This window comes from Panulirus ornatus, chromosome 27 (genome assembly GCF_036320965.1).
Source record: "Panulirus ornatus isolate Po-2019 chromosome 27, ASM3632096v1, whole genome shotgun sequence".
NCBI classification, from domain to species: Eukaryota; Metazoa; Arthropoda; class Malacostraca; order Decapoda; family Palinuridae; genus Panulirus; species Panulirus ornatus.
Genome location: NC_092250.1, coordinates 18,364,666 through 18,385,256, shown reverse-complemented (window position 1 = coordinate 18,385,256; position 20,591 = coordinate 18,364,666). Strand labels below are relative to the sequence as shown.

The 20,591-nt window shown below is 46.8% G+C and overlaps 1 protein-coding gene across 1 annotated transcript in view; it reads right to left on the bottom strand.

Moving 5' to 3' along the window:
• The window catches only part of LOC139757628 (putative neural-cadherin 2), a 298,685-nt gene that overhangs the window by 9,893 nt on the left and 268,201 nt on the right, over positions 1-20,591 (bottom strand). Inside the window, 7 exon segments of the mRNA XM_071678287.1 lie at positions 3,798-3,961; positions 5,310-5,512; positions 5,795-6,197; positions 6,791-6,967; positions 7,492-7,638; positions 8,702-8,877; positions 9,224-9,457. Coding sequence (XP_071534388.1) covers positions 3,798-3,961; positions 5,310-5,512; positions 5,795-6,197; positions 6,791-6,967; positions 7,492-7,638; positions 8,702-8,877; positions 9,224-9,457 — 1,504 coding nt within the window.

The following is a 20,591-nucleotide window of genomic DNA, read 5'->3' as shown; positions in this document are numbered from 1 at the left end:
CACTCCTTCTGTGTCAACTTTTACAAACAATGAGATCGCATAAGACAGCGTCACTGCCTGCATTAGGATACCGCTAGGTCTGTCTTTACTGCCCGGGATCCTAGCTTAACCTAGCTGGGTGTATAAGCTAAAGGACGAAATCTAAAGTACTAAGACATGAGGAATAACGTGTAAGTCTTTACCTAACCTGGAATGTAATCAAGTTACATTTAAACCAATCGTACACAAGTAATACCAATGCTTATACTACCACTACTACTGCCATTACTGCTACTACTACTACTACTACTACTAGATAATAATAATAATAATAATAATAATAATAATAATAATAATAATAATAATAATAGTAATTCCATTAAATCGTCTAATTTCGTAAACTATGGCAAAACTGTCTTCATCTCACACGAGCACCCAAGAGGTATCTCATTCAGTTTCTCTCTCTCTCTCTCTCTCTCTCTCTCTCTCTCTCTCTCTCTCTCTCTCTCTCTCTCTCTCTCTCTCATCTGTTCACTTCTGCCATACACACTTTGTACACCTTGGTCTCTGTGTATTTCCGTCTCTCCTTCGCTCACACATTATACAGCAATTATATAGACGTTCAACACGTTTATCATGTACATTCACCACTCCACACACATCATATGCCGCCCCTCACCACTCCGACTCAGAGAGGAGGGTAACCATAATTTACCTTATGATAATAACACGATCACCGACCACCAACTTTAAACCTTCACTATAATGACTTAAATCTATGAACTTTTTTTTTTTCATCTACATTTCATTTTTCTCGATCCCTTCTCGTTTTTTTTTTTTCTTTTTGTTTCATCCTGTTGTGGTCGTGGGATTTATCAATACCTCATTAACCTAATGTACACAGGGCGAGAACTGTGAGCGTTCCTCCCAACTTCAGCGAACCACGGAAACCTGTCATGATTTAATCTGGGAATAATTAAGTGGAGTGGAATTGTACGTCCCATCGCCATCTTCACACTCCACAAACTGTCTGACTTCCCTCTCAACCATCTACTTCAAATGAAGTCCCATCACATGAAAGAAACACCAACACCATTGTGGCCACTGGGTCTCCTTCCCAAGCTTATCTGGGACACAACAGCTTAAGTGCGGGCGGCGGGAGAAGCTTGGTAAACGAACGGCTTAAGGAGACGCCCGAGACCAGAACAATAAAACCCACATTCCCACGCATCTACCGCGGTCCACACCTCGCGCTGGTTCGTGCGGCCTTTGTGTCACGGCCAGATGCTTCCTCCGCCGCCACAATAGCGGTGGAGTCGGCCCTGAACGCGAGCCTCATTGTAGCGCACCTTGGCTCAAGGAACGGCGTCCGCTCTACCCGGGGAGGGATGCGCTACTGCGGCGAGGGGGCGTGTATACGGGACACCCAGCTGGGTTGCCACGTAGCAGACGATGTTTACTTGAGGATGAAGGAATGGCCTTATGAACACGACGGTGCGACCCTTAACCACGACGGTACGACCCTTAACCACGACGGTATGACCCTTAACCACGACGGTACGACCCTTAACCACGAACGGTACTATATACCTTGACAACGACGGTACGGCGCCTGAACACACGGTACGGCGCCTGAACACAACGGCACGGCCTCATGAACACGACGGTGCGACGCTCGAGCAGGTCTGTGCGACCCATGAGGACGAAGGCACGACGATGTACCTTGACCACGACAGAGCGACCCTCGGGTATGACGGCGCGACTTTTAAATTTAACCAAGGGTCAGGTCAAAGGCCAGGCTGTCATACCGAACGTCAGAAGATCCCTAAGTGTCGTACTTTTTGCGTCATACCACAGGACTTAAGGCACAGTCATTCCCTACTCCTCCTTCAGGATTGCATCGTCGTGTTCGAGGGTCGTAACTTCGTGCTCAAGGATGGTAAAGACGTGTCAAAGTGTCGTGTCGTCGTGCTCAAGGATAGTATCGTCGCGTTCAAGGGTCGTACCGTCGTGCTCAAGAATCGTACCGTTATGTTCAAAGGTCGCATCGTGGTGCTCAAAGGTCGTATCGTCGTACTCCGGGGGGTAAAATGGTGAAATGTTATACCTGACAGTGAATCTGGTTATCAGCAAAAAAAAAAGTTAAAAAAAGAGATACCTTTATTTAGTCACCTGGAAACAAAGGTGATGCAATGTTTACCTAATTCTTCTGCTGAGCAAGACTTCATCATATTACTCCAGTTTACTTCTCTTATTCCGGACATAAAACTCAAAAAATGGTTTAATGAGAATTATATAAACTTAGATTTATATTAGATTATATAAAACGTTTTTCATTCGCTCTAACTAGTCTTTTCATACACTATGACTTTCAGTATACCGTACAAAACCTGTTATCCGGTTTCGTGATAACCGACAGGGCCAGTTATCCGGCTTTATTCCACTTTAAGCCGAGCCTGGTTCATTGTCGCCTTTGCGACGCCTGTAGTCCATGGATCCGCTGTGTCCGCTGGCTAAACTGCTTTCGTGAGGTCGACTGGTCACACACTACGTATCCACCAAGTGTCATTATGATCCCTGTCATAGGCTGTGATGACAATACCAACAACATAAACCATCCGACCATTTCCTTCGGATAACTGATTCATGCGCGTCCTATTGAGGTCTGACATGCTGTTGTTTATCTTACAACAATGACGTTTCAGCGGTGGGAATTACCGGTGGTTTCCGTGAGTGTTGTTTGCGTAGTCGTCCCCGAACTCAATAAATCCTTTGAAATGCTTGTAACAAAGCCGCAACTCCCCTCCTGCCGCAAGTGAGCAATCCAACCTTTCCTCCGCCTCCCGCGCCCAAGTCCTGACGACTGAATGAGACCGTTAACAGGTAAAGGTCACTCCAACTTAACACCATACGTCCTCGATGCTGCTCGATATAATGACCATCAACAGATAAAAGGCCATTACGCCAGATGCACATACCATACGTCAAAATAAACGAATTCAAATAATTTGTGAGAATCAAACCTTATTATCTGCCTCTGACTTGCCCGCCCCAGGTCGAAACAGCAACTACATTCTTCGTATGTAAGGGTCGCTACGCCTCCTGAAACCTGCAGAGTGCTGTATTGTTTGTGGCTGAAGAACTATGTACTTTGTCTGGCATGCTAGCAGGGCGGCCGCAGGTCATCAGTATCAAAGGTGTGCGTTACTGTGAACTCTCTGGTCCTCACGATGAAGAACACACAGCTCAGTAGCTTTCGTGTAGTCAACGCCTTGGACGCAGGAATTATCTATGTGAAGAGGTCAGTAGCCTTCGTCTAATCACTGATTGGACGCAGGAATTATCTATGTGAAGAGGTTTGTACATCTGTACAACGAAGTGTTTCGTTACGTCTGGTGTTCGGCATGTCTTCAGTGTTCAGCTACGATGTTGTAACTGTTCACCCTAATGTTCAAAAGAACCCTGTCCTTCCCACGTATTACGTAGGACCCCAGACCCAGCCTTCCTTCCTCACTTCCCTAGCTATGGGGACTTACCCGCCCTCCCTTGAGGGACTCTATCTACACTCCCTTACCTGACTGGAGGGACTTTCACCTGCCCTCCCTGACCTGGCTGGACTCACCTGCCCTCCCTGACCTGGCTGGACTCACCTGCCCTCCCTGACCTGGCTGCACTCACCTGCCTTCCCTGACCTGGCTGGACTCACCTGCCCTCCCTGACCTGGCTGGACTCACCTGCCCTCCCTGACCTGGCTGGACTCACCTGCCCTCACTGACCTGGCTGGACTCACCTGCCCTCCCTGACCTGGCTGGACTCACCTGCCCTCCCTGACCTGGCCGGAAGCGAAGACATCGCCGGTGCGGGTGTCCAGGGAGAAGAGCGGGTGCGGGTTGCCCCGCCATCGGAAACTCTTGTCCGCCAGGTCCCAGTCGTCCGGATCCTCAACATACACGCGTCCCAGGGGCGCGTCCGATCCCCCGCCCTGTGGACACCCCACACCAACATCTCTTTACTCTCTCATCTGAAGCCATTCACAGAATTTACATGAATATGTATCATTACCGACATCTTCTTTGACATCACCTTTATTACACGTTATGTTTACTACAACTAATAATGTCACTACTAATGATAATAATAACAACAACAATAATAACAACACCATACTTAAAAAAAAAAACATCAACAAATATCAATAACAACAGCACTGACCTGGTCCTATGTATCGATAACCATCATTCCCCTATGATTATGAATACCTATTCATCAAGCATCATCAAATATTCATCCTATTCATCAAGCATCATCAAATATTCATCCTATTCATCAAGCATCATCAAATATTCACCATTATCTTCACCCCACACACACACATTGATCTCCACCTTCATCAATCGCTGCCCACTGTATCACGAGAACATAAGCTAAGCATTAACGTGGTTGTGTGAGGTGATGCCACACTTCGCTGATAACACCAGAAACGACACGCATATGAATCTATCATTCATCTAGGAACCAACGTTGGCAGATCGAGCGGTAAATCATCCGTGAATAATATCTGCAAAACGGTGTAAAAAAGAAAAAAAAGAAAATGAATGCCCGGGTGAGAGATTAATTTTCTCAGTGAGAGATCAGGCATTTTTGAAAATGAGCAAAATTCCTTTTATTCATCGGGCTGTGAATTTTTTTTTGAAAAGTGAATGAACATGAATAATAAAAGTAATCTGAAATCTTTACAGGTTACTGAACTAATCAAACTGTGTAATGGAAAGCCAACACTGCTGTATTCTTTTTTTAGGAGGGGGGCGGGCGGCGTCGGGCGGGGGGGAGGGGGGGGCCGGGCTTGCTCTACCGTGAACTTTGACCTTTCATTGCGTGTATCCCTCACGTTTTGAAAAAAATATGAACGAGGAAGAGAGATTGGGGAGGGGGGGGGGGGATGGAATGGAAAATATTGTGTAGACATACAAGATGCAAGTCCATCCGGGAACGTATGTTCCACTGATAGCGTAAGACACCACAGCAATCCAGAGAGGAGGATGTCAGATGGTTCAGGCCCTCACGTCAACACTCGTGAGTGAGGAGGGTTGTACCTCCCTGGGTCGGCCGCTGTCCGCCACCACAACCTCCTCCTCCTCCAGGTACATACGGACACCACAACCCTCCTCGAGCTGCGGACACTACAACCTTCCTCGAGCTGCGGACACCACAACCTTCCTCGAGCTGCGGACACCACAACCCTCCTCGAGCTGCGGACACCTACAACCCTCCTCGAGCTGCGGACACCACAACCCTCCACCAGCTGCAGGTGGCACAGAGGGCGGACGTACCTGAGTCTTCCAGAGGTAGACGGTCTTGGCCGCGGGTTTCATGGGGTTGTCGTTGAGGTCGTCTACGATGACGCTGACGGTGTGGGTGGCGGCTACCCCGCCGGCGTCGGACACCAGCACCCCGACACCGAGCTGTCGCACCTCCTCCCGATCCAGGGGTCCCAGCGTCCACAGCTCGGCGCCCCCTCGACCGCTGTCAAGGTCTGTCACCGGCGGGGGTAGGGGGTAGAGGAGGGAGAGTGAGACGACTAGCTCAGGGAGAGAGAGAGAGAGAGAGAGAGAGAGAGAGAGAGAGAGAGAGAGAGAGAGAGAGAGAGAGAGAGAGAGAGAGAGAGATGTGGAAAATATATAAAAAAAAAAAACATGATAATCCTGATTGAATAGGAGAGTAGAGAGTTACGGAAGAATATGAATATTTCCAGAATACTGAGAATACTCACGAGGGTCGAACTTGTGAATATTTGAGGAACACTGAGAATACTCACGAGGGTCGAACTTGAGCGCGACGTGAGAGAGGACCTGGGCAGGGTTGGTGACCGCCAGGGAGAAGGTGAAGGGCGGGCCGTGACCCCGAGCCCACAGGTCACGGTCGGTGGCCGTGAGGACGCCCAGGAGACCGGGACCGGCGTCCTCCGCCACGTGGAACACTGTGGGCGGGAGGAGGACGGGCGGGCTGTCGTTCACGTCCGTGACCGTGATGGTGAGGGCGGCGGTGGCCGTGAGGGGCGGCTGTCCCCGGTCCACGGCCAGGACCCGGGCCGCACCTATGGCGCCCCCGTCAGCTGCCTCGCGGTCCAGGGCGCCACGCAGGCTCACGCGACCCTCATGGTCCACGCTCAGGGCGCCCCAGCCACCCTCCACGAGATAGTCCACCTCCTGCTCTCCACCCTGCAGCAGGGAAAGGACGTCACAAAAAAAAAAGAAAACTGTCTTAGTGACCTTAACACTAGCAACCATCAGTCGTTTCCTATGTCTGGCAACTGTTCACGGTGACCACAAATAAACTGGCCATGCGTTGTGAGACACTACTGCACGTATTATTTCTTTACATGCTACAAACATGGACACAAAAATACATCCAGAATATAATGCACCGTTGAATCCATGCCGACATCCTCCACACCCAAGACAGACCCGAGGAATAAATCCTGGCTAAAACATTATTGTTTGCCAACGTTTTCTTGTGGCGTTCTCCCGGCACTGAGGGCGCACGTGAGTGCACTAGCTACTACTGCCGCTGCTGCTGCTGCATCTTCCCTTTTATCTCTAAACACAAAATGTTTATGACTTAACGCGGCTGAAGTAGAGGAGTGAAATTTTCTCCGCTTGTTTAACATTCACTGTGGGGCTTATGGGCGGTCTGTGGGCGTGCGTGTATGAGCGCATGGGCGTGGGTGTATGGGCATGGCCGTATAGGTGTATGTGGGCGCAGGCGTGTGTTCATGTGTGTGTGTGTGTGTGTAGCATGCGTCCTTCCTTACCATGTCAGGGTCGTGGGCGGGGAGGGCGGCCAGGAATGTGCCGGGGGCGGCGTCTTCCCGGACGGTGACGTGGAGGTGCGGCCGGTGAAACTCGGGCGGGTTGTCGTTCACGTCCCGCAGGCGGACAGACACCCAGGCGGCCGCCAGGTGGCGCGGGTCCGTCCAGCCCCCGCGACCCTGCCAGAGGGAGAGGGAGGGAGTAGCGGGGAGAGATAATGACACTAAGGCCTGATACGGAGGGAGACTGACTCTCTCACACACGGTGTGTGAAGGTCTCATGATCAAAGTGTGCCTGAGAGATTTTAAAATTAAGTGTTGCATTATCTCCTCTTACCACGCGATATAAGTGCTACACATGGCGCCGTAGCGTTACACATTTAGTGTTACTCATGGTCCTTACTGTTACACATGGCGCCGTAGCGTTACACATGACCCTTAGTGTTACTCATGGTCCTTGGTGTTACACATGGCGCCGTAGCGTTACACATGACCCTTAGTGTTACTCATGGTCCTTGGTGTTACACATGGCGCCGTAGCGTTACACATGACCCTTAGTGTTACTCATGGTCCTTGGTGTTACACATGGCGCCGTAGCGTTACACATGACCCTTAGCATTACTCATGGTCCTTAGTGTTACCCCATATGACCCTTATCGTTACTGGTAACCTTTGCTATTACCCATAATGGGAGGGACACTCACCTTGTCCGTGACCTGGACCATGAACTTGAACCCCTGGCGGTGGGTTTCGTCCTCGAAGTCTAAGGTCCGGAGGGCGTACAGCTGACCCAGCGCGCCCTTCGACCTTATCCCGAAGTGCTCCCAGCCCCATCCGCTCGCCTCCACCACCTGCAGAATAGGTACACATGACGTGCCCTCGTCTCTTCCTCAGCTGGAGCGCTGCCATCATTTATGACTATAAACCTGTGACTTGTATCTACGTGAGAACCCGTTACGTAATGTGTACCTGAGAGAGGTCAGATTTGCACCATTGTCATAAATAAAACTAATTCAGTACATTTCTTAGGAAGAAGAAGTCCCTTCTTGGAAGGAAAGCACTTCATGTACAAAGCCTTCTACCCACTGGAAGATACCCTTCAGTCTGTACAAGTGGCCCTCCGGCCAAAAAGAACCCCACCTCACCATATATCAAAGAGAGTCTTCCAAAACATATCCTTAACCCTGCAGGAACTGACCCTCAACCTTACGGAAAAAGTTTCTCATTTGCATAACAAGGCCCTCATACTGTACAAGTGCCTCATCCTCCAGAACTTAGCATACTGTGTTAGTAATTTCCTCATGCATAAGTTTCTCATCCTGTTCCTGACCCTGTGGAGGTCCCCTCCTCTGTTAAGTTCCTCGCCCTGTAGAAGACGACCTCACCTGCAGAAGTTCCTAATCCTGTAGAAGACCCTACTAGCAGATGTAGCTCCTCAAGTTAAAGATGACCCCTACCTGCAGAAGTTCCTCACCCTATAGAGAACCTTACGTGCAGAAGAAGACGTTCTTCACCCTAGAGAAGACCATACCTTCAGAAGAAGACGTTCCGAAGACCCTACCTACTGAAGAAGACCTTCCCCTCCCTGTAGAAGACCCTACCTGCAGAAGTTCCTCACCCTGTAGAAGACCCTACCTGCAGGAGAAATTCCTCACCCTGTAGAAGACCCTACCAGCAGGAGAAGTTCCTCACCCTGTAGAAGACCCTACCTGCAGGAGAGGTTCCTCACCCTGTAGAAGACCCTACCTGCAGGAGAGGTTCCTCACCCTGTAGAAGACCCTACCTGCAGGAGAGGTTCCTCACCCTGTAGAAGACCCTACCTGCAGGAGAGGTTCCTCACCCTGTAGAAGACCCTACCAGCAGGAGAGGTTCCTCACCCTGTGGAAGACCCTACCTGCAGGAGAGGTTCCTCACCCTGTAGAAGAAGTAGTTGGCTGTGTCAGGGTCGAGGACGGAGATTTCCAGCAGCGTGGAGTCGTCCGGAGGGCCAGCGCCCCAGGTCTCGTTCGTCTCCACGACCCACAGTGACTGCGCCAGTCGTGGCGAGTTGTCGTTCACGTCGACCAGCCGCACCGACACCATGCCCGTTCCTGATGCAAGTCAACCAGGTGCTGGTGTTAGACCCACACACACACACACACACACACACACACACACACACACGTCAAATCTGCCTTGAAGTACGTAAGATGTTGAGATCTATTTCATATTCTACGCAAACTAGAATATCGTGAGCGAAGTAATGTAGTCAGATTTAAGAGCAGTTGAGGATGAGAACCATTTGATCAAATATGAGGTCAAATATGATTAGGAATGGGAGTGATCACTCGACCGAGAAGAGAGATGGATACTGACCCCTTGGGGGGCCGCCACCATCTGCAGCCACCACCTGGATCTCGTGCCCAGGTGGTCCATTGCCACAGATTGGACACTCACCCGTAAGACCGCCGCCATCTGTGGCCACCACCTGGATCTGGTACTCTGGCGTGGTCTCCCGATCCAGGCAGCAGACGGCGGTGCGCACTAGGCCGGAGTCGGGGTCCACGGAGAAGATGGCCTCTCCAGTCTGCTCGTGGAGGGCGTTCTTGCCGATGGAGTAGGCGATCCGGGCGTTGGCGCCCTCGGAGGTATCGTCCGCGTCCCAGGCCGAGATGACGGCCACGGACAGATCTGAGGAACAGGGGGGAAAACAAATCCTTTTAAGACCGTTGGGTCGGACGCCCGAGAGACGGAGTGGTTCATATGGTATGATGACATACAAAAACATCAGCATACTCGCCCCAACACGTCGTAGAAAAAACATTTAGCTGACAATCCGGCTAAATTCTTGCCTCTTAACTCTACGTCTCTGCCTCTTTCTGTAAGAGTACGTGTGTAAAAGAATGTGTGCAGGAGTAAGTATGCACATAACTGTCATACTGAACGTTTCTCTCAACATCCAGGTAAAGGATCAATGGACTGTACACAATGGCACCTACCAGGTAAGACCTGACATCATATTTCTCCTAAATAACTCACACTCTCACCCCGATCCTGGAAACCTCCAGCTGACACACACGACACCGTCACCCCACCTCCACCATCCCTGCTGGGTAAACCCCTCTCCTGGCGTCCTTGACTATCGCCCGATACAACCACCTTCGACACACAGGGGAGAAAAACTACCAACTGCATCCATTATGCTCTTCGGAAACCAATTGGACCTTTTCCAGCATCTTACTTTCCTCTGACGTAAAAAACTTGAGAAGCGAGATTTTGACCCATCCCCAAACATGTTCTCCATCGGAATTATCGCTAAATCGACAATATTTAAAGATAATTCAAGGTTAAGAAAAAAAACACACATTGTATATATATCACGAGTGATTTACATAAAAGTCATGTATTTAGTCCACAAATTACAGGGGAGAGGGAGAGAGAGAGAGAGAGAGAGAGAGAGAGAGAGAGAGAGAGAGAGAGAGAGAGAGAGAGAGAGAGAGAGAGTAAGTGAACACCTTACCTAAACCTTCAACAGACTCTACGTACATACATCAACATCATTTCGCCATCACCAGCGGAGGTCTAAAAGGCGGAGAGTTCCTAACTCCCCCGCCCGCCCGCACTCAGGTTTTTCCCGTCGGTGGCAAGCTCTGCTGTGCCCCAGATCCTGAGGAGCTGCTGCTCCTCCTCCTCCTCCTCCTCCCTCCTCCTGCTGGGAGCCTGCCTGCCTGCCTGTCCTCCCTCGCTCTGCCTCTGGCCTTCACCAACCTCAATGATTTCTCTTTAAATACGGTCTTTTACCAAGCACTTCCTGGCAAGGGGACGAAATGCTAGTGTGTGTGTGTGTGTGTGTGTGTGTGTGTGTGTGTGTGTGTGTGAAAGGCTCCGTCCTACAGGAAGTCCTCATATATACCACTCGTTCTGAGGCCAGATAGATATAAAAAAAAAAAAGGCGATTCAGTAAAAATAATAATAATAATTAAAGACATGACTGACACCATTGGGGGCGCCTTTTACTGTCTCAGAATACGATAAAGACAATAAATTATTTGGTTTTACAGTTTTTATCTCTTTTCCTTCCTTATCTCTGGTCGTTCACGCCGGCCAAGCCATAAAAAAAAAGGGGGAATATTTGCTGACAAATATATATATATCGCGTTTGATGGTGGCTGTGGGGCGGTGTTGTGGAGATGGTCGACTGCTTACTATGTCTCCACATTATCGAAGCTTTCCGGTGATGTGGTCATGCGACACACGGGTAAAGTTTGACGGGTCTTTCCCAGAGAACGACCTCTGTGTCTTGTCCTGGGGGAGGGGCCGCCCCTCCATTTGACTGGGAATACAGCAACGAATACCCTTCTTCAGTGTCGCCCGAAGGAACGGGTTGGATGACGTGGGGGGGGGGGGGAAACAACAACTGCAAGGCGGTGGTAGGACTTTTGGAGGTGCTGACTGGAGGGAAGGACTCTGGAAAGGGGGTGTTTGGAGGGCTGTTGAGAGTGTCGCCTGGGAGGGACGAGTATTGTGGGAGGGGAGGGTTGGAGGGATAGTTTTAAATATAGGGACGAATTGTAGGTGGGGAAGAATTTGGGAGGAAATGGGGGAGGGTTCTTCCGAGTGCGGACTGGAGGAGTGGATTGCAGGTGAAGAATCTAGTTTACTGGACTGGGTTGTTTGACGGGGCGGTGGTCAAGATAAAGTTACGAAAAAAAAATACAAATGAAACCTGGGAGAGAAATAATGTGTGTGGTTCCATCCAGGTCGACCCAGCGTTACCCAGTCATAGCTACACGTCCAAGTCACGCCTGCTGCTGACCCGGCGCTGAGGGGCAACAGTGAAATCAGTAACTCACTCCTCCCTCACATATACCGACGTATACACCCATATTCATATACACTGACATATACACCTGTATTCATATGACATATATACCCATATTCATATACAATGACATATACACCTGTATTCATATATATTGACATATACACCGGTATTCATATACACTGACCCACCTGGGTTAGTGGTGCGGTGGTGACACATCACCATACAATCAACACATCATTAGCCACAATTCCCAGGTCACCATTAGCAACAACTCTCACGGCTTAATTAGCAAGAGTTCTAATTAGACTCATGACCACGGCTGACCTGAGGTCACGAACCACGGACGACCACGGCTGACCTAAGGTCACGAACCACGGACGTCCACGGCTGACCTAAGGTCACGAACCGCGGACGACCACGGCTGACCTGAGGTCACGAACCAAGGACGACCTCGGCTGACCTAAGGTCACGAACCAGGGACGACCACGGCTGACCTAAGGTCACGATCACGGACGACCACGGCTGACCTAAGGTCACGAACCAGGGACGACCACGGCTGACCTAAGGTCACGAACCACGGACGACCACGGCTGACCTAAGGTCACGATCACGGACGACCACGGCTGACCTAAGGTCACGAACCACGGACGACCACGGCTGACCTAAGGTCACGAACCACGGACGACCACGGCCTAAGGCACCTAACAAACCAACAATTACAGTCACGGCAACAACGTAAACAACTCATTATCCACACGAGAATTTCTGGATGAGTTATCCCACAAGCTAATTTTAATCAATTATCAGAAGGACTCTGTTAATTACTACTGAAAGGACTTTCGGCTTGATAATCACCATAACTATCCACACAAACATTTCCTACACAGTAGTGTTTATCCACGTACCCTGATGCTCCTACATCATCAACACTCACACACACGTTCCAAGTTTGCCATACTTGTTCGCTGTTTCCCGCGTCAGCGAGGCAGCGCCAGGAACAGAGGAAGATGCGGGAACACCTACACAACATGCCGTTTCAGACATCATTAAACAATAAGAGAACACTGAACCTGTGACCAAGGAAGTCAGTTCAGTCAGTAAAGTCACTAGTGGTTCTGAACGTTAATGTTAACACAGTTTTAACCACTATCAAGTTCTTTTTCTTAATACAATGTAGAGGAATACGATCAAAATATTTGCCCTTCGTCGTATCTGCAGTAAAAAGAAAAAAATGTCTGGATTTGTGACGCAGGCTAATACTAGGACCCCCTCTCAACACACACACACACACACACACACACACACACACACACACAGTCCCTTTGTCTTTCCTTTGACGAAATCCCTGCTAATAACCCCCCCCCCCCCCAGGACGATGCATCTTGAGTAAAAGATAATATATATATATATATATATATATATATATATATATATATATATATATATATATATATATATATATTTCTTTTTTTCCTTTCTTCTGTTTTTTCATACTATTCGCCATTCCCGCGTTAGCGAGGTAGAGTTAAGAACAGAGGACTGGGCCTTTGAGAGAATATCCTCACCTGGCCCCCTTCTCTGTTCCTTCTTTTGGAAAATCAAATATATATACATATATATATATATATATATATATATATATATATATATATATATATATATATACATATATACCTATCATCAAATGTGTTTGGTGAGGAATGTAAACATAAGGATGGGGCTACATACGTGTGTAGGATAATGTGAAGGATTACCGAGGGATTTTAACGTTAATAGATACAACTTAATCTAAATAGGATTTGATTACGTGTCTAATTATACAACTGATTATGCCCTCCCTTTGATGGTCATATAATTATTTGATATACTAATTGATACTGTTGGGTATAATACATAATTCATACACAACAGTCGTAATTATTCAAGCCATCACAAGCGTGCATATGTAACCATATTCATACCAGATGTATTACATAATACGCCGTCTTAATTGCATATTGAATCTATTTATCACAGTCCGAGGCCAGAGTACATAAGACACGACCCATGCGAAAAATTAGGAAGTGGGAACCTGATTTGCAATACAAATATCGTACTTCTTTTCTTTTTTGTCCTTTAATGTTCCACTTTGCCTAATATCGCTCTGTTAACGACAATGGAAGAGAGAAAAGTAAGACAAACACAGGTGTTGTGGGCTGCGTGTGTCGGGGGTAACGAACCTGGTCAGGAGGCCAGCAAGGCTTCCCATGCCAACCCCACCACATACTGAGACACTCCACTAAACTATGAGAAGCGATCGGGGTAAATACAGAAGTATTTCTTACGACTAAGACTGTGGCGGAGGTGCATTCTGAATGATAAGACCTTCAATACGTACTGCATTAGCAAGCATATAATATCTGCCTTATACTTGTTCCCAAGCACACTGCGGTACACTGTGTGTGTGTGTGTGTGTGTGTGTGTGTGTGTGTGTGTGTGTGTGTGTGATCACATATCACAAGCAGGGTGATAGATAGGAGTGTGGCTAGACCACACGGTGCATCTGGAATAGAAATGACCAAAACTTTCTCTCTCCCTCATGGATGTTAAGACCAGAGACTGATATGTATGTATACATATATACACACACACACACACACATATATATATATATATATATATATATATATATATATATATATATATATATATATATATATATATACTTCTGGTGGTGAGGAGGACCTGCTGGGGCTGTGGCAGATCTCCCTCCACCTCCTGGGAGAAGAGATGCCGCAGCAATATAACATCAAATATGGATTTCAGTGTGTAAATCTCATGCTATATGTCCCGCAGGAAATTCTGCCGTGATATCTGATGGAAAATACACATTATAGAGCGCACATGTCATCCTCCACTTGGCTTTACATATAATTCCGCTCCAGGAGAATTTCGTTTTCACTGTCACGATGAAATACTTTAAGACATAATGAATGTCTGCGTCTGGAAGAGTCCAGGATGGAGGACCGTGGTAGGCTCCAAAGTCACCACATACGTAAAGCGATTTCAACTCGCATTGCAACTTTTCGACTTACGGCGTCTTCAAGGTCCCGGCGCTGAGCCACATTACCGATCAAGACTAAACCCGGAAGAGTAACGTATGTACGACGGTTCCAGACGTAGGATGAGTCTCACTCACGCCACACTTACGACGCGTCTCAAACGCTGGGGGGGACTGACGACGCAGGAGAGGCAGTAGGAGAGTGAGTGTAGTCGTAGGGGGCTGGCAGGACCTGTGTCGGTGGGGTATCCACAATGCTGCAGATGGGTCTCCCTCGAGAGTCGCCTCCCAGGACACTCCAGGGAACCCAGGACACACGCTGGGGGGAAATTCTAAAAGGTATTCCCAACTGTCGAACACTGGCTAACACGTAGTCCCTGATGGAGGGTGTGTGTGTGTGTGTGTGTGTGTGTGTGTGTGTGTGTGTGTGTGTGTGTGTGTGTGTGTGTGTGTGGCATACAGGGAAACCAGAACTATTCTGGCTAGAGAAATCTTCTCTCAGTTAATGGACGAAAGTCTGAGAATATCTCATCAGTGGAGGATGTAACATGACCTCATTACGCTGATATTAACTGGCCATCTAACTCAATGTTCACGACATGGTTTGTATAACTGGCCATCTAACTCAATGTTCACTACATGGTTTGTATAAGGAAGAAACGTATTAGTCCAGCATTAGCTGTAATACAAGGATATAAGAAACAACTCGTGCTGGAGAGCTTTTGAGTCAACCCTTGAATAAACCCAGTACACATTTTCTCTTTTCCCTTCCTACGTTTTCTTATATTGTTAATGAGCCTTATCTATTATTCCAAGAGTAAACATTAGACGGGAACTTTTATCTACGGGTTTACCGTAATAAGATCCTACAAGTCTACGTTTACTCAGAACTTGGCCCCTCAAACACACCGGGCACGACCCCTCACGAACGACGACACGACCCGTAACCACGATGGAGTACGACCCTAGTGCACGAAGGGACGACCCTTGAGCATGAGGGTCGTCTGGACGTTCGACACGGGCCCTAAGTAAGACCAGGTCCAAGGCCTGGCCATCCTACTCATGGGTCGTACTGTCTCGTTCCCAAACTCGCATCGCTGTGCTCACAGGAGGGCTGGGGGGGTGGGGGGTCGTACCGTCGTTAACCCACGACAATGGTTAAGTCATACGACCATGCCCCTCTCGTGACAACCACCATTCGTCCTGTGACACACTATGTTGTTTCAGTTAATTAATTAAATGTCAGCGACGAACTACGTCCAACTCCATCCTTTTTTTCCCCCATTCTTTCTGATTATTATTAACATTAATTAAAAAAAAAATAAGGCCCAGGAAACTAAAAATAGGGGGAAACAAATGTAATCCCTCTGAATCCCCTAGTAATTGTATGTCTACACAAGATAAATAATGCAAACATTATCAAGATTGGGAAAAAAAAAAATAGTAAATTAATTAAATAGGAAACACGAGTTCAGGTTAACACGAGAGAACACGACTCGCTCTTACATCTTCCAGTGGTGACCGCTCGGCGCGGCCAACCTGCCTTTTCCTTTTTTTTTAACAGACTCGCGGCGCAAGTCCTCATACGCTCGTGCGCTGTCTCCCAGCCACGTCTTGAGCAGGTCAGAAAGAGATACATATTCCTTCCATCGTCGAGATGACACATACCAGAAGGTAACATGATACCGGGGCACATCAACAACACAACGCACGGGCGGGAAGAGACTTGTTGTTTCGAGAAATGTGCGACCAAACAGAACCTCTCTCTCTCTCTCTCTCTCTCTCTCTCTCTCTCTCTCTCTCTCTCTCTCTCTCTCTCTCTGTGAAACAAAGAGACTGATATCTGCTGTGAGTTCTAGTTCTGACACAGGTGCAGTAAACGACCCCATTAACTCACCCCGTGAACAAAAGGAAAACAAAAAAAAAAAAAATATATAAGACGGGATCTCTGATTCATTATGAAACTCGCTTGACGCCTTAATGAACGACCATTCCTCACAAGGGATAAAATATCCCTGAGGATCAAGCCAAGACCTTTCGCAAACCCTCCCTGACGCCTCCTACCACCAGCCCTTCACTGGCACATATATATATACATGTAGCGTTAACTTGATACATCCGTCATTGAGTTTTTCAGGTACAGAGAGAGAGAGAGAGAGAGAGAGAGAGAGAGAGAGAGAGAGAGAGAGAGAGAGAGAGAGAGAGAGAGAGAGAGAGAGGAAGAAACTACTGCCATTAAATCTAAACTTGGCCAATCCATCTACCAGCTACTGTATGTCCAGGCGACCCTCAAGTTGGGCAGATGTTTCTTTAAATGGGGAGTGATTGATGAACAGCCCCAGAGGGGTCACTATACAGATGATGAACACTATACTGATGATGAACACGACCCCACAATCTATATACTGACTATACACACGATCCCCGTACTATACTGATGATGAACACGACCCCACAATCTATATACTGACTATACACACGATCCCCGTACTATACTGATGATGAACACGACCCCACAATCTAAATAGTGACTATACACACGACCCTCAAACTATACTGATGGTGTAGACGACCCCCAGAGATTGTAATCATGTTGACGAAGACGACTTCACACAATACAATGATGATACGGACGATTACTCCCCCACCCACTCTTCCATTATCTCTTATCGCTACAACCCATCACACACACACACACACACACACACACACACACACACACACACACCATAAAGCCACAAGAGAGCGCTGGAGTAGCGAAACATAAGAGGCAAAACTTTTTCAATAACAGAACTTGAATTCTTCATGACACTTATGATACGAGGTATGGCCCAGAACCACTGATAACAGAGATAAGGATGAACACAGTGATAAGACTGATAATTTGTGAGATACGAAAGAAAAACCGAATTAAGAAACTTTTCGCAGGAACAGTTACTTTTAAGAAAACATTCATAACTAGTTAATTTTTTTACTTTCATAAAAGTACTGCTACTTTGTTATGAGGAAAAATAAAGTACTGCTACTTTGTTATGAGGAAAAATAAAGTACTGCTACTTTGTTATGAGGAAAAATAAAGTACTGCTACTTTGTTATGAGGAAAAAATATAACACTTCAATTATCGGAGGGATTTATGCACTTGAAAAGTCAACTATGGGGTTGTGAGTAACACTCTCGATGTGACATGAAAATAAAGCACTAGTAAATGATAATGTAAAACCATGAAAACGTGCAAAACATTATAGAAAATGTTTCACTATCAGGTCACACTCATTTGGTCTACTGAACCGCTAGTTAGGTCGTACTACTGACCTGCTAACTATCGTGCTACTGACTTGCTTGCCAGTTTAGTCGTAACACTTACATGGTGGGTAAGTCGTACCTCTTAAGTCTTACAACTAACTTGTGAGTTAAGTCGCTCTGCTTAACTACTTATAAAAACTTACAACACAGGCTTGGTTGTTAAATCGTACAGCTGACCTTGCTAGTTGTGACGAACTGGTACTACACCGCTTTGTGACCTGTTATCTCTGCTTCATGACCTGTTATTTCTGCTTCGTGACCTGTTATCTCTGGATCGTGACCTGTTACCTCTGCTTCATGACGTGTTATTTCTGCTTCGTGACCTGTTATCTCTGGATCGTGACCTGCCATCTCTGCATATATATATATATATATATATATATATATATATATATATATATATATATATATATATACATATATATATATATATATATATATATATATATATATATATATATATATATATATATATATAACCAGCGACAACACCAGCAGGGGACGGCGCGCGGGGAACCATCTCGTCCTAAAAATCAATTTTCTTTTGTTTCCAACACTGTTTTCTGTCTTGTTCCCCGGCAAGCTAAGCTGCCTCTGGTACCCGGCGGCAAAACGTTTTTCTTAATTCGCCAGGCAAATTCCTTCGGCCTTCCTCTACCCGCCTCTCCTGACTACAAGTCGACCACCTTCGCCATTTAATCAAGTTTCCATCATACTTAACACGAACAATCTCTGTAGCTAGGACTGGTAACAGCGTCTGTTTCCACAGCAAGTCTCCCTTCCTTACCTTCAACACACGTCACCATCTACATGTTGCAGATACAGTACACAGGATAACCTTCTGTGGGATCTGATTCTGCGAAGCTGGGATCCCAAACCCCACCCGCGTAGCCTCAGGCAGGGAAGCACCGGGTCCTCTTGGGTTAGAGCCTCCTACACAGTCATCCTAAGGTTTCTTCTGCCTATATGATGAATCACCTGAACCCAAAAGGTAGATTTCGTTTTTTCTTAAAAGCCATGTTTCAGTTGCCCGACATTTCCCCCACGACCAGTTTTCTCCACTGCTATTAAGGAGAGGGGTGGTGTCGTCTTTACCTTCAAAAACAACAGTTCTAAACTTTAATGACGACATCCGATGGCTAGTTTCCACCAGCCTTTGCTTTCCCGTCTCGTAAGGATCTTGTAGAGACGCTGACCCACCGTTTGTAACACTTGAGCCAAGAGTGGAGGGCTGGTCATGCTGCCTCCGCCACACACACCCGTGTTGGTCGTACACACTGGACCGAACTGTCGCTGGTCCGCCCAACAAACATGTGGAATTAGCGAAGAAAAGTGGAATATACTGAGAAGAAGAAGAATAAAGAATATATATATATATATATATATATATATATATATATATATATATATATATATATATATATATAATAACAATAACAATAATAATGTTGAAACTAACATTTTCTTCAGTCCATTTAAGCAGTAGTTTGGGTATACTACTTAAGAGTTAATGAGAGAAGTTTGTGAGTTTTCTCACGTGTTTCTGAGTTAATGAGCGTAAGTGAGGCACTTACATACTTATGATGGTTCAACCTTCGATCCTAAGCGGTGCTTCTTGCTACACAAGACGCCTGCGTGTCCCCCCAGGGAATCTCATTTCTATCTTCAAGAAAATGTAGTGTCATAAACATGGTCTTTCAATTTTTTTTTTTTTTGGAGGGGCCTTTGGTAACGAGTGTGTGTGTGTGTGTGTGTGTGTGTGTGTGTGTGTGTGTAATCTACATTCTGACGGTCCTACCATCAGCACATCATCATTTCCCCACTACAGTAATCTGGCCTTGTTCGCTCCAGCAAAGCCCCCATCCCGTGACAATAAGTTCAAGCTCATCTCACATCCATCAACGAGGCCTCACACGGTCTTTATCAACCGACCCGTCCACGAGAAATTCGGTTCATCGAGTAATGATGACAAAAACACCGAAAGTCAGGGAAAGCCAAGTCTGGCAGGATGTGTTCAAGAAAGCGATTCCTGGAACACTCGAGGGTAAAGTCTTAAGAGAATGTCAAGGATGATATACGAGACACGACAGATTTCACCATGAGAATGCTAAGACCCTGGGATATATATATATATATATATATATATATATATATATATATATATATATATAGAGAGAGAGAGAGAGAGAGAGAGAGAGAGAGAGAGAGAGAGAGAGAGAGAGAGAACTATACACCTCAAATATCATTATGCTACAAAGTAGTAAAAAAAGAAAAACATAACATCAAGGAGGAATGGAGAAAAGAAAAAAAAAAATAAAATAAGAGGGAACGAGAAAACCAGAATCCACAAGAAAATTTGGTAAAAAGAAAAGAGCAGGAGATAAGAGAGCGAGTTATGAGAGCGGGATGAGGAGGGGAGAGAGAGAGAGAGAGAGAGAGAGAGAGAGAGAGAGCGAGAGCCGGGCAGAATACTAATATGAGCCGTGGGAAAAACCGCACTCGGAGTGAGGGAAAGAGAACTTCAGAGGTGCTACGCTCACGCCTGCGGGACTCCAACCTCACCCAGTATAACAAGGCGAACACCGAATTTTACTACGGGATCATTAACACGCTTACCTACACTGGAGACACAATAACATTGTGTTATGGGTTATCT